The sequence below is a fragment of the Zeus faber genome, assembly GCF_960531495.2.
Source record: "Zeus faber genome assembly, chromosome: 8".
NCBI classification, from domain to species: Eukaryota; Metazoa; Chordata; class Actinopteri; order Zeiformes; family Zeidae; genus Zeus; species Zeus faber.
In genome coordinates this window covers 21,047,537-21,063,031 of record NC_137195.1, presented here as the reverse complement: position 1 = coordinate 21,063,031, position 15,495 = coordinate 21,047,537, and the positions used below count along the sequence as shown (strand labels likewise).

General features: G+C 46.3%; 1 protein-coding gene across 1 annotated transcript; it reads left to right on the top strand.

The window, feature by feature from the left end:
• The first annotated feature begins 846 nt into the window (after positions 1-846).
• Positions 847-14,353, top strand: ube3d (ubiquitin protein ligase E3D). The gene is made up of 10 exons (XM_080005227.1): positions 847-1,066; positions 1,792-1,997; positions 2,920-3,010; positions 4,443-4,665; positions 4,932-5,004; positions 5,112-5,190; positions 5,788-5,896; positions 6,101-6,261; positions 8,022-8,160; positions 13,764-14,353. Exons 1-10 carry the CDS (start codon positions 990-992, stop codon positions 13,782-13,784), a joined length of 1,179 nt encoding a protein of 392 aa, XP_079861353.1. The 5' UTR covers positions 847-989; the 3' UTR covers positions 13,785-14,353.
• Positions 14,354-15,495: the final 1,142 nt, after the last annotated feature.

The following is a 15,495-nucleotide window of genomic DNA, read 5'->3' as shown; positions in this document are numbered from 1 at the left end:
GTTGAGGTTGAATGTATACCCATTTTGTAGTTTTCAGTTAATTTGTATTATTTACTTTTTTAAATCTCTGTTTTTACTATTTCCTTATTATTAGTTTTATTTTTAGTGCATATTTTATGCCTTTTTCATCAAAGGGGTTTCTTGAGAAAAGGGTCCTAAACCTAACGACTGTGTGGGAGAATGATTTGAGAATTACTTTCAGAATCCGAGGAGTAATTCGCTCGAGTAAAGTCAAAGTGAATGGGGAATGGGAGCGAATCCACCGAAAGGGCCCCTCAAAGCATCGAGAGGGTTATTGTGAGAGTAGGTGGCGAATTGCCTGAAGTGGTTGAAGTCCAAAAACATTTGAGAGACGCAACCCCCTCACCCTTCAAGGTCTCCGTCGATTAACCGAAACTGAAATGGGGTACAACGTTGATTGAATAAAATCCATTTTGATTTCATTATTGCTACTTGACTGCATTATATGAATGTAAAGCACTTTGGTTTGCATGCTGTGTCTCATAGGTGCTATGCAAGTAATAATAGTCATTCATAATAATAACTATAATAATCATAGTATTCATTATTATATTATAATGTTAAACATAATAATTATATTATAATGTTATACATGAGTTGAACATATTATTATTGCCCTTCTGTGCTATCCTTGACGTTTCAAATCGTAACCGCAAAACTCCCGAGTGCACTGGATCTACTTATTGACGACCTGCTGCCCACGGCCGCTATTTCCACGTTGGAGTTGTCCCAGCTCCCACATTCCCCCGAACGCAGCATCGATAGCCGCCGCTGTGCTGGTGGCGACGGGAGGCGCGGTCTCAAGTCGTCCCCGGATCAGTCCATGTAACCGTATCCGGGGGAGTCGATTAACGACGCGTTGTTAGCGCAGAGCGGTCGGACGCGCTTCGAGCCGTATCCGCTCGGACCTACGTGCTCGCAGCTCCCGGCGTCCCGGGCCGCTTCGCGTGGGTGCCGGCGGCGGACTGATGTCGTCCACGGCCGGAGGGGGCGGGTTGTTCCTGGAGCTGAGAGCGGGGCGCCGCGGTGGCCTGCTCGTCATCCGGTGAGTAGCTCGTCGACCGGCGTCCGCGCGTCGCGGCCGAGCCCTCGTCGCGAACGCACCGCCGAGCACACGCCGCGCTCACGCCGCGTTGTCGCTGCGGTCGCGTCGACGGGAACACGGCCGCCAGGCGGGGCCAGAGCCGTGTCCTTGGCGGCGCCAACTTAAGAGGGCCGCCAGGTGGGGCCAGAGAGTGGTAAAACCCGGTGGGGTCGGCCGCGCTTTCCTCCACCTTCCAACCCCCCCCCCCCCCACCACCAGCTAACCCTCGCCATCCCCGGGGAAACGGAACCGAAAGCGGCGCTTGTACGGTTACGTGACTCGACACCGCCGCGGCCCAACGCACGGCGGCGCCGACGGCCCTCCGGTGCCGATCTGCTGCGCCCGTCGCCATCCAAGTCTCAAGCGTGTGATTGAGGAGGGGAAAAAAAGGCAACGATATGTGGCGGTGAACCAGCAGGGAACCTCGTGGTTATCCACATGGACAGTGCTTTAAGTGCTTTAACTTCACGCTTATTGCCAAACCCTAATATTTCAAACTTTAGAAAATGTTGGGGTTTTTTTTTGAAAATGTTGATATGACTTCATTGTGGTGGCCTGTTCATTCTGATATCTACCTGTCGATCTGATGCGATCTGATCTTTGTTTTGTTTTTTGCTTTTTAAGTTTGTTGTTTTTTTTTTTAAATTGTAAGTCCTTTTGGTTGTTTCTTCCGCGTGTGCGTCCAGGAGGGACGTGGCTGGGAGCCCCGCTGCGGTGAGCGTGACGGGCGGAGCGTCCTCCCTCCACATCCGCACGGCCCGGGGCCTGCTGCGCCTCGGGCTGCCAGCGGGGGTCAGCCACGAGCAGGGCTCCTGCCTGCAGACGGAGGCCCCCGAGGAGGAGGAGCTGCATTTCAGACTGCGCATCCGTGTGGACCCCGGCACGGACAACGGTAACGTTCCGGCAGCGTGAGGCGCGCACTTACACGTTTACACAATTTGTGCACCCATAGATGTGCAGTAACACTGGCGTTACACCATACACACTGCAATTATCTAGTAAGGACATAGAAATAATTCATATTTAGAATTCATACCCTACATCCCCATAACAACAATGTATAATTATTGTTAATTCATTAGTAATTTATAGTTTTGATAATTTACTTCTGTTTTGTATCACATTTTTGCATTTTGGGGATATTTGTATATATTTGACAATTTATTTTTGTATTTAAAATTGTATTTTTACTTTTTATTCTATTTTATTTCCTTATTATTTTTATTCTCCATTTTCTCGGCCTGTCAAGGTTTTTTTATTTTTATTTATTTTTTAATTAATTTATTTATGTATTTATTTATTTATTTATTTATTTATTGCCCTAACCGTCTGGAGTGTAACGCCCCGAACCTGGCCAGAACAAATTCTCGGTGTATGTACTGTAAATGTACCAGGCGGAATAAACGGATTCTGTTTATGGAAATTTGGTGCCTTTGGAGTCTGAACACGACCGATCTGAATCGGGGCTGTTTTCTTTCCAAGTTACTTTTATTGTCATTAAAGGCCGCTTGTCGGAGGCGAACCACAAAGTCACCGCGTTATTAAAACAAATCGTCACCTTTCAGGGTTGAGAAGTAATAAAAGATAAAAAAAAAAAAAAAAAAGATGATGTTACAGGGAGGATAATTTAGCATCGCTCGAAGTCACGGCCAAGGACGGCGTGGGGAGTGTTCATTGACAAATTCGATCAACGGTAGATTGATCACTCCCTACCCAGACTGCCACCACCGCCCAGTGTTGTAATGACTTTGTGCTCTGTAGTACATTCACCCCACTCCCTTTCAGTGTTTATTTGTGCTCCTTCGCCCCCCCAGAGGCCTTTGGTGGGGTGATGGAGAGACTTCGGGCGAAAGAGAGTTATTGCTTCTACTGCCAGGGCTGCAGGACCCGGCTGCTGGAGGACAGGTAAGGAGGGAGTGGTGGAGGGCTGGGGTGTCGGGGAAACTGATTTATTTATGCCCTGGTTGTCTACGGGAAGACAAGAGGAGCGCGTCGCGACAGTGTGACCCGGGTTCCGGGAGGTGTGGCCAGGTAAGACGAGCCCAGAGGCAAGCTCCGTCCGACCGGCTCCGGGTTAGGGGCAGGGTGTGAATAGCGAGTCTGTCCTTAAAAGGATTAGATGCCCATAAATCATGTCTGCCGGACAGGCTGGTGTTTGTCTGATCCGTCCAAAGTTGTAATATAGTCATAAAACAGTTGGATTGTGGTGTGGTGTCAAAGTGAAATATCACATTATTTTGTTACCTCTACCTCGATATTGACACTTTGATGACTATTGGTGCTGTTGTAAAATATATAAACACAAGAAATATGTGGAAAGACGAACATTAGTAATGTGACTATTCTGACCCAGCAGATAAAAGCATCCATTTTATAGTCTATAAAGTTCAGAAAACCGCATTCCTTGTCTGTAATTTAACCTTAAAGACCACATTTAACTACAGTATATTACGATAACCAAAATGCCAGACAATATCTTGTCTCAAATTAAATTATCTATGTGATGGATGGATGGATGGATGGATGGATGGATGGATAGCTACTTTATTCAACCCCAGAGGGAAATTGCAGTGTCAGGAACAGCTCACATCAAAAAATAGGCAACAATAATAAAGCAATGCAATAAAATAAGAAATGGCAATAAATGGAAAATGTGGTTCACAATAAAATATGACAATACATTAACATAGAACCAAACATTTAACAGAAAAAAAATACAAATGAGAAAGGGAAGTGATGAAAAAATGTGGTCATATATAATAACTAATGAAATTAATTGAACCGGAAAGCTAAACCTAACATTAGAGAACAAAAAAATGGCAATATACAATAAACCTGATGACCAAACATGAAATAGATGTCTGAAGAAAAAAGGGACAAAAACCAATAGAAAAATACATGTTCGGAGCACCCAGTTCAAATGATATGTCGCCCAGGCCTCTATATATATAGAATTTTTTTATTTTTATTATTTTTATTCTATAGAGCCTTGGTACGGGGATGGGGTGGAAGGATGGTTGGTCTAGTTCGTTGTTAATTTTTTTGTCGTTTTGTACTGTGTTTTAAAATTGAAAAATCATAAATGAAAAAGTGGAAGGGACAGGAGGTGTTTCTGCTTGTTTAAGGCCATTGTAATATAACCCCACCCCCTAATAAATCCCCCACATAGTGTGTGTGGGGAGGGGGGCATTTTAGCCACTAGTGCATGTTTTGACTGTGTATTCAGCTTCTATGGACACATAGATAGATAGATAGATAGATAGATAAGTGTGAAATTTTTGCAGAAGTCCCAATGTTTCCGATTTTTATCAAAACAATCCCGATCCCGCTCACACAGGACGTTCCAGCGAGTGCTCCCGCTCCCCAACGGCAACTGGAACACGCTGGTGGACGACTGGTGCTGCCACGCCGACCCCTTCGCCAACAAGAAGCTGCTGCCGCGCCCCGAGGACTGTTTGTTGGGCGACACCTTCCTGCTGCTGGCCCGGGACGACGGCTGCGAACAGACGCTGGTGTGGGAGGCAGGCCATGCTGGAGCCAGAGACGGCCAGGACCCCAAGGTGCAAACAAACAAGCACACACACACACACACACACACACACACACACACACACACACACACACACACACATTGACAAATGGTGTCTTCAAAGTCAAATTCTGAGAGGGAAATGGAAAGGAAAACATTCCTCCTCCTCTGTTTTCTCCTTTATTGATTTGTGGCTTATGTCTTCCAGGCTGAAATCGATTTGTTTTGTGAGTGGTGTTTTGCGTTGCGTTCCTTTTATTTTTTATATATATATATTTTTTTGTGCCCATTTTACAGAAACCCTGCCGCAGACTGGTGCTCATCTCCTGCCAGAGTTGCTCCTCTGTGCTGGGAGAGGCCATTGCCCCAGGTAGATCTCTCTCTCTCTCTCTCTCTCTCGCTCTCTCTCGCTCTCTCTCTCGCTCTCTCGCTCTCTCTCTCTGACCCTACCGATCCAGATTTCTCTTCCCTCCCCAGAGACTCTGAAGCTGTACATCACGCAGATCGTGGTGGAGGCCACGGTGGGCGACAGCAAGGTTGAGGTCTCTCCAAAAAGGTGATTATCGCCAAACAATTGAGTAATATTGTAGCCAAGCAGTGGGTGAGGGATGGGCGCTACTTCAAAAGTAACATCCCGATGTACAGTTTTGTCCTCTAACTTGAGGATGTTTTGAGTTGCAACGTACATATTTATTTCAAAATCCCATGTGTACCATACGTAATCAACTGAAGTCAACACGTAAACATACGATACGATACTGAAGTTAAATTTGCTGTGTTGACTTCATAAACACTTAGAGTAAGTAACATTCGTCTGTGGAGACGTCGTGAACATAGTGTGCAAAACAGCAGCGTTTATCGTCACACTCTAGAGAGAACAGTTTCATTTTTCATTTTCAGAAAAGGGGATAGTGTCTTATATTCCTTTATCGCTTATATTGGTTATGGCTTTATTTGTTACTCCATCACTCCATCATGCGTGGTTGTGAATACACAGCATTTTCAGCAATATGGGCATCCATTATTTTTTTTTATTGTTGTGATAGTTCATTTTCTTGTTCGAGAGAGAGAAGGAGAGCAATCTTTGCCGGCTCAGTGGTGGAAATCCCGTATTTTGTGTGTGCACATTCCCACCCTGGCCCCTCCGCCACAGGTCCCAGTTCCTGGAGCAGACGATAGCGGCCAGGTTGCTGGAACTTTCCAGCACACAAAGCACCTTCCACTTCACCGTTCAGACTCCTGACGAAAAGGCCTTCTTACTGGTAAGAAGAAACAAACCCCCGCCCCCTGGATCAGAGGTGGAACCTACACAGAAACAGGAAGTGTTGTCATAACTCACCTTGCCATTTCATAGCTTCGCGTGTGTGTTGTGTATGCGTGCAACGCGTGGTGCACGCAACGTGCGATGGCACCGCGCGGTCGGCTTTTTCCAAGCTGATAAATGATTCATCTGTCGTCACTCCCAGCTCTGGCTCCTGAACAGCGACTCCATCATGGCGTCCGTCTCGGAGGAAGCTCTCTGCGGCGACGGGGATGGCTCCATCTCCCACGACACCCGGGTTCTGTCCGTCCGGGCCCTGAAGCTCCTATGGGTCGCCTGCTCCGCCGTCGGCGTCGGCCAGAAGGAGTGAGTTGGAATACACCCACCCACCCGCCTCACCCCCCGTCCCTCTCTCTCTCTCTCTCTTTCTCCCTCCCCCGCTATCGGTCTCCTTTGTCCTCCCCCTTATCCTTTCATCTCCCCGACGCAAAACGCTCAATCACCGGCTGTCTCGTTTCCCCGGCAGAGCGGATGAAAGAAGACTCTGTTGCAAACACTTTTCGGGGTGTAATAGAATGTTGACGGTGTCCGCCGTCCTCCCTCCTCAGACCCTAATTGACTATTATTTTTGCCGTAGTCAGTTTGGCATCAAATGGCGTTTACCAGCCCTGTGAGCCGGGTGTTTCGCAACAGAGGCAATGCTGGAGCGTGTGGGCGGACAGGGAGAGAGAGAGAGAGGTGTGTGTGTGTGTGTGTGTGTGTGTGTGTGTGTGTGTGTGTGTGTGTGTGTGTGTGTGTGTGTGTGTGTGTGTGTGTGTGTGTGAGAACATGTTCAATACTACCCCAGCGCACGATTAGAGGAGCATTCCATCCTCATTACTTTCAACCCAGTCGGCGCTCACTCGTCTCCCCCTCCTACCACCGCGGCAGCAGACGTCGCATACCGACGGCAGAACAGAAGTTTTATTGTTTTTCCTCTTCTCTGACACGTTCTCTGGTTGACTGCCAGAAAACGGCTAATTAGACAAATCTTACCTTTTAAAGAAAATGGCCCATCCCCCCGATTACAGCAAACCGGACCGGCACGATAAACAGCATCTGGGGCTTGGAACGTCTCACAGCGCCACGTCCGACTTGAATTACAATCACTCAGTTTTTACACTTTATACAGTTTGGAAAAAGAGAATGGATTATACTGGGGAAAGGTGTGCAAATGGACGGTCAGGTAGCCCCACTGGACCAGTATCTTAATGATAGCTCAGTATTTTTAGAGCCCATTAAAATGCTGTCTTCCATAAGTGTCAGACAGACTATGATTTAATTAATGATATACTGTAAGTGCTATATGAACCGTGCTATAAGTTAGATATTATATTATTTATATAGAACTGGTGGGGAGGGGGGCTAAGTTGCAGCTCTATTCTGCAAATGCAATATTCGATCTACATCTGCATGAGACCCAATTTTCCCTGCATTGAATGTAAACAAGAGTATTTATCAACTGATGGTGATTCCAGACAACAGATTATGATTATTGTGTTGTTTATGCAGCGCCGCCAACAAAAATGTTTCCCTCAAGAATTCCTCTGAACAAAAAGTGTTTCTAAACAAATGCCAGCGGTTTACTCCAAGCCCAGCGAGCCTATTGCAAAAAGTCCAGGCGCCCTTTAAACCGTATCTGGAGAAAAAATTTCCTCAGAGACTCTTTCCGCAGCTTAGGTGCGCTACTACGTATTGCAACATGTACGATTAAGAGGATTTTTGCGACTGCTAGTCACGGAGGGAAAGCTGCGAAATCGGCACCGGCCAGAACTTTGAGGGAACAGAGGGTTAAATGTCACCCCAATAAAACTGGATCTGCACCACAAGCTGACAGGACATCAATCCCTCCCTGTCTCCATCACTTTTCCCCTTTCAATAGGCGCGCACACACACACACATCAATCCAGCTCTCACATGACCCGTGTTAACCTGCTCTGTTGATAGATTAAAAAACGCTTTAATTAAACCGACATTGTAACACCGCCGCTACACGGGATTTGTAGCCACTTTTGTGCAATACGGAGGGGGAGTTCTCCCCCGGCGCCCCACGCGATGCCAGCCACGCCGTGTGTTTGTGTCATCAGCCTCGTGGCCAGCTGGGAGGCCAACGCCATCGGCCACCCCCTGACTCTGCCCCCGGAGGTGTGCGAGGAGCTGCTGCGGGTGATGGAGGATAGCAACGCGCTGCTCCCGCAGTCCCTACGCTCGATGAGGTCCTACCAGGTGAGGGGGTTTCATCTGCTGATACTGTATAGAAAGCACTTCATCGAGAACCACTCAAATGTCTATTTTGGTTTTGTTAATGACAAGATTGCTGCAGGTTTTTTCCATTGAAAATGCCTGGTAGAGCTCAGCAGTGGCGTAGTTGTGAGGAAAGTCCCCATTTATTTATCCAAAGAATCTACACTCAGCGGCCACTTTATTAGGTACACCTTGCTTTTACCGGGTTGGACCCCCTTTTGCCTTCAGAACTGCCTTAATTCTCCGTGGCATACATTCAACAAGGTGTTGGAAACATTCCTCAGAGATTTTGGTCCATATTGACACGAAAGCATCACGCAGTTCCTGCAGATTTGTCAGCTACACATCCACGATGCCAATCTCCCGTTCCACCACATCCCAAAGGTGCTCTATTGGATTGAGATCTGGTGACTGTGGAGGCCATTGGAGTACAGTGAACTCATTGTCATGTTCAAGAAACCAGTTTGAGATGTAGCCATCAGAAGATGGGTACACTGTGGTCATCAAGGGATGGACATGGTCAGCAACAATACCCCCCACACCATTACACCACCACCACCAGCCTGAACCGTTGATACAAGGCAGGATGGATCCATGCTTTCATGTAGTTTACGCCAAATTCTGACCCTACCATCTGAATGTCGCAGCTGCAATCCAGACTCATCAGACCAGGCAACATTTTTCCAATCTTCTATTGTCCATTTTTGGTGAGCCTGTGTGAATTGTAGCCTCGGTTTCCTGTTCTTAGGGGCCAGGAGTGGCACCGGTTTGGTCTTCTGCTGCTGTAGCCCATCTCTTTCACGGTTCCACGTGTTGTGCGTTCAGAGATGGTATTCTGCATACCTTGGTTGAAACGAGTGGTTATTTGAGTGACTGTTGCCTTTCTATCGTCTCAAACCAGTCTGCCCATTCTCCTCTGACATCAACAAGGCATTTTCGTCCATACAACTGCCGCTCACTGGATATTTTCTCTTGTTCGGACCATTCTCTGTAAACCCTAGAGATGGTTGTGCGTGAAAATCCCAGTAGGTCAGCAGTTTCTGAAATACTCAGACCAGCCCGTCTGGCACCAACAAGCGTGCCCGGTTCAAAGTCACTTAAATCCCCTTTCTTCCCCATTCTGATGCTCGGTTTGAACTTCAGCAAGTCATCCTCACCATGTCTACATGCCTACTAAATGCAATGAGTTGCTGCCTTGTGATTGACTGATTAGCTGTTTGTGTTCACAAGCAATTGAACAGGTGTACCTAATAAAGTGGCCGGTGAGTGTATATGGCATCATATGGTGATGAAGCTGAAGTGATTTACACTCCTCCCTATTAGTGGCCTGGCTGGTATTTTTAGAGATCCCTTATTGAAAGTCATTGCATTTGGCCGTAATTCAGCAGTGCTCACTTCTCACTGTCCCAGCTTGACTAATTTCATGATTCAGAGCCTTGAATAAAAAAATAAATAAAAAGCTTTGCTCATGGGATTATTTGCTTTGTTGGTTTTTGGCAGGGTCAGTGAGCAGTAAGCATTTCTTGGGCAGCTTTTTTTTTGTATTGTAGAGAGCAGTGGATGGAGACAGTAAATGGAGGGTAGATAGAGGAAGAGAGATGCCGCAAATGACCACAGGCTGGATTCGAACCCGCATCGCTGCAGGCATTTGGTCTATATGGTACGCATGCTTCTCCGGTTGAGCCACCAGGATGCCCCAGATGTGTTTTATTATCATTATTATAATTTTTATTATTATTCTATTTTTGGCAGCCATTCAACACCGTACCTGTAAAGAAAGAAAGAAAGTGTATAAATACAGAAAGTGTATAATCATCCAGAGCCGGCCAGGGAAACCATCTTTGTTGAAAGTAAGGGCTGATAACGGCTGACAACTCTACCCACCCCCCACCCCCCGACAGTTACAGAGTAATTACTGGCATTATTGTCTGATTCTAGAGAATAATTCGATTCTCATTATTCTCCTTCACTTTAGCACAGGTTTTAAAAGAGGCGACTTCAATGCTTGTAGCTTGCTTGACATGCTTGTAGTCGCACATCAAAATCTGAAGTTTATCACCGTAATAAGCTAGGAATTTAAATATAACTCTGATCACAGAGCCAGTCCATATTTGTTTAACTTGAACAGCTTGTTATTCCCAGAAGCCTGAAATCCAAGAAGCGGGACTCTAATCTTTCACACCAGGCTGAAGTAAACCCTGGATTACGGCCTAGTGAATAGAGGAGGAGACTGCGAGAACCGCCAAATGTTCATACTTTAGCTTTTAGAAAGTTTTGTCAAGTTCCGAAACAATGCCGGGGTCAGCTTGTTTATTGTGGCAGCCCCAGCTGGGCTCTCGAATAACATTTCTTACTACAGTTTCCTTCCTCTGCCACAAAACCCCCAGGACGACACACTAATTAAATTCCAGGGCTTCTTTCTGTCTTGCTGTGGTACGATGCGTACTCTCATATAGCAAACCCTCTCGGCTAGCACCTGCAAACCCAAACTCATATCCTGGATATTTCTGGGGGAAACAGGACAACAGTGGGGGAAAAGAGGGGGGGGGGGTTAACGCCATTACGTTACCGCCCGTCGAAATGGCGAGAGGAGCTGCTCAGACAAAGGAAGCCGGTCCGCGTCTGGCCGCGGCGCTGGGACAGACAGCAGTTCAAAAAAGTGTGATAAATAGACACTCAACCAGTCGCTGCTTCCTGAGAGGAGCGGTACGCGGTGCCGCAGTCTGAAAGATAGGGAGTAATGTGATCACAGAGCCATCTAGAGTTACCGGAGATGGTCTGAGTGTGTGAGTGTCTTCACCGAGGATAGGGGGGCAGGGGGGACGGACGGACGGGTCATTTAGAGCGGTTGCTGTCTACAGGGATGTGATATTGATCTGAAGAGCCGGCTGTATTGGAGAGGATGTGATGAGGGTGCTCGTGAAGATGGGAAAGCTGAGGCGAGGGAAGCGGCGAGCCAGGCCGGGGTTTCAGGCCACACAATAGTCAACAGAGCCTGTCTGTTGTTATGCTGGATGTGGAATGTCGTGCTGCTGCCTGGGCTGGTGTGCTCTGCCCTCCTTCCCTGGCCTCGCCGGTGTAATGGGGTGTAAAGTACTTCCAGGCTCCCAGTGTCACTTTCAAACCACTCAACACACACAAGCCCTGATGGTAAACCCCCCTCCCCCACCCTCAGACGCACAAACAGAAGCCATGGAAGCGGGACAAAAGGGTACAGAAATAATTCCAGAGAAGACACTTTACCCTCAACACATTCTGTACTGCTTCTAATCTGCAGAGGTTCAGAAAAATAGGCAGGATTCAAAATATTAAAACCAAGAAGAGATTCCAGCGCACTGTCTAAACTTGCAACTCACACACACATTGGATAAAGTGAAGGTCATTTGACCTGATGAAGCCCGATGAAGATCATTTGACATGATGAAGATTCTTTGACCTGATGAAGGTTCTTTCACCTCAGAAAGGTCTTTTCACCTGATGAAGGTCCTTTTACCTGATGAAGCCCGATGAAGATCCTTTGACTTGATGAAGGTCATTTTACCTGATGACACCCGATGAAGGTCCTTTCACCTGATGAAGCCAGGTGAAGATCCTTTGACTTGATGAAGATCCTTTGACCTGATGAAGGTCCTTTCACCTGATGAAGGTCCTTTCACCTGATGAAGCCAGGTGAAGATCCTTTGACTTGATGAAGATCCTTTCACCTGATGAAAGTCCTTTCACCTGGTGATGCCCGATAAAGATCCTTTGACCCGTTATAGGTCGTTTGACCGGCTGAAACCCTATATAGGTCCTTTGACCCCGAATGTCACTTTTTTTTTTTTTCAATAAATGTATTTTGACTTGCAAGTTTAGACAGCCTGCAGGACTCTTTGTTTGAACGCACAGAGGTTAAAACGGTGGAACCGTGCGATCACTACGTCGGTGCGGTCCGTCCACATGTCTGACTTGTCAGTCTTCCTGAGCCAGGGGTTGCGCAAGGATTAGGAATTCCTCAGAAGCAGTGGTGGCAGAAGCCATCACGCGTCGCACGTTGACATCGAGGAGGCTTGGGGGGGTGGGGGCGCAGTCAAGGAGCAGTTTTAATAATCGCACCGGTTTATTGCGACAGTGGTTATGTAGCTCCTGCGCTCAGTCTTGCTGACCCCCATTTGATTGGTCACCAGGAAATGCGAGGCAGCGCCGCTCAAGGGTCGTTGGCCGTACGTGAGCGAGATATTAAACAGGTAAAGGTAATAACTCTCTGTGGCAGTTGGACACAGTGAAAACAGGCTCGATTATGTTCCATCACAATACAAACTAGACCCTTCAAGTTCTGACCGCTCTGTCGTAGCTGTTATACTATTCAATATCTCAAATGTAAAGTACGCGCACCTTCTGTGTTTCATGTAATGTTTGTTTTTTGTCTGAAATTCCAAAAGTGTTTACCCCTGCTCCCTGAGAACAGGGTTTTTGTCAGGTCCTTGTGCCGGGGCCAGACTCGAGGCTGTTTTTCTTCCGAATTGCTCCATTACCCGGGCCAGTGACTACTTTCCCTCGGACAGGAGTTTATCTACGCCCATCTGAGATCCCCACTGCATTGGTTTAGCACTTCTATCAGGCTTTTGTTTCTCTCGTTTGAGCTCGTATTCCCTGCAACTTTCCTTCTAGTCCTTCACGTTTCCCCTCCCCCTCGTATTACGTCTCCACTTCCTTCTGCGCTTAATCACGCTTTGCCTCTCATCAAAGTTGAGGAATATTCTCCCTGCCAAGTCATGATTGGTATGATAACAGAATGCCTGGCAGCAAACATCAAACAGCGGGGTAGTTATGGAAATAGTTTGCTCGGCCTGCGTTTCCCTGCGTCTCTCCCATCTCATTGTATCGGGTGCCTTTTTTAATATAGATAAGGATATTTATTTTCCTATATCTTCTCGTTCAAAGAGTAATAATGTACATGGATGTGCTGGGGGAGGGGCTGTACAAATAGAGGTAATGTGCTGGTAGAAGTTTCAGCTTTGAATCAAAACTAACTTTTAATGATTAAAATGTGTAATTCACAGTATTCTGCTCTACATCACTCCATTACAACAGTGAGTTTTAATGACTTTACACCCCCCTAATCCTGTTATCACGATGTAACAATTTGGATTCCTCTTCCTCTCCCGCCGCACACCTCCAGTTTTGGTTTGTGATCATTTGTATGAATTACCGCCGTTGCGCTTGGGTGCCAAGGAGACGGGGCACAGGGACAAGAGGAGACGAGGCCTTGAATGTGGCAAATGCCCTCATCCATCATCCGTATTATAGAGCTCTCACCGGAGAGCCGCCGTCTACGCCCAGCAAACGCCTCGGAATAGCAGAGCATCGAAAAAGGAGGGAACAGGGGTGTTTTTTATTTGCATCCGTTAGGATTCGGGGGGGGGTGCGTTAATGCGAGTTTAATTGGATTCTCACCACCCGTGAGATGTGTCCCACTTTACTTACAGAATAATTGTGGTTAATGCCCTGGTGTCAGAGCATGTAAGAGGAATCAGTACTTCTAGGTGGACCAAACCCCGGGTACAGTACAAGTTCAATTTGACTTTATTTACTCTTCTCTCCAGGTGGCGTACCTGAAGCTGTGAGGTGACTGCTCGGATCCCACCGGACAGTTCGGGAGAGGAGCAGTGACCTCCCCCCGACCAAGTCATATACCGTAAACGCGTGTGGGCAATGGACCAATGAGGAGTCACCGAAGACGGTCAGGAAAAAAAGCCAGGCATGATTGAACCTGCTAGAACACAAAGGGTCATATTCATGGTTTTGTTTTTAGTTTTGTTTTTTTTGCGGGAAGCCACGTATTTGGTGAAGGGGGAGTTTGCCTTAACTTTTGCATTCCAACCAAAACGCAGGAAGTGTCTGTCAGTTTGTTTAGCCCTTCGAGTGCGCTTTTCTGTTTGGTTTTCGTAGCCTCGTTGGTAGCGTGCCCAACTCGGAAAAGGCAGACTCGAGCACGACAAACACAGGTTGCTGCCAAGCCGAACAACGTTTTTAGCTCTTTTATTTCATATTGTTGTTTTTCTTTCTCATTAAATGATATTTTAGGGTTTCTTGAAGTCCTATTGAACTCTTTGGGAGCTGTTGACAGTGTGATGTTTCCCAATGTGTGTTTCGTTTTCTTGCAATCGTTTACAAAAAAGGAATAAAACATTATTTGTTAAAAATTGTTCGATTTTGTTTTGTTCCTCGCCTTTTATTTCACTGTTAGAGTGCTGCCAGTTGATACTGTACTGTGTGCGGGAAAGGCTTGAGAAGTTTATCCCTAATGAGATTTTATTATAGAAGCACTTCATGTTTAAAAGGCGAGCCCTGTGCTCTCCACTTGACTATAATTACAGCACATGGAGATGGGGGATGCTGCATGAGTGGGTTTAGTGGGAGCTGGTAAGTTCATGGGCAATGGAGCTTTTAATTTTAAATGTATATTTTCATCTTTATACAGGTACATATATATTTTGACACATTTTAATGGAAAACTGGTATTTCTTTCAAATTAAGTCTTATTTTTCGATCATTGGGAGTCAACCCTAGCGATTGGCATCAGGATCTTTTAAATTGGTCTAGTTTTGAGAGAATACCTTCAGCCAACTACCATGCACCACAATGTATAGAAAAATGTACTATTGTACTATGTGGGTTTAGGTTGAAAAAATACAAGGGTTTTCCTTTAAATTGGGTGCAGCGCAAAGGGAACTGAATAGTTTTGGGATCCTTAAATCTTAAAATTGGGTCTCCAGATAACACTGTTTTCAGATCCACAGCTATTTGTTTCGGTGTGTTTATTACTGCTGGAGCCATGCACTTATATGAAATCTGGAACGGAATCTGCTTAAATATCAACATCGCAACATCTTTTTTTATTGATAATCAGTTAATGCAGATCTCAGTCGGTTGTGGAAATCTTTTACTGCATAGTGTAACCAGGCTGAGGCCTCTTACTTTACGCCTCGTCAACACGACGTACAATCTGCATAGGTTATCTCTGACCAGCCAAGCAGCATAATGGTACAGTGTTCCTCCCAACATATCTATTTTTACATGCTCTTAGCGAAAAGGGAGTGGGATCTGCCTCCGTCTGCATGCCTGGATAGGCAGCAATGCTGAGGCAGCAAGTGACAATTACTTTAAAAAATACAAAGAAGCATTGTGCCTGCTGAGGCGGTAAAGCAGCGAGTGAATTGGCTAATTAAATACATCCAGTGTTGAACTGTCAAGATGTGGGGGGGGTGTGCGGGAGGGGGGCTTCATTTCTTCTATGGCCTTTTCCCCACAAGTACAAATGAAGTAGGGCTCTAA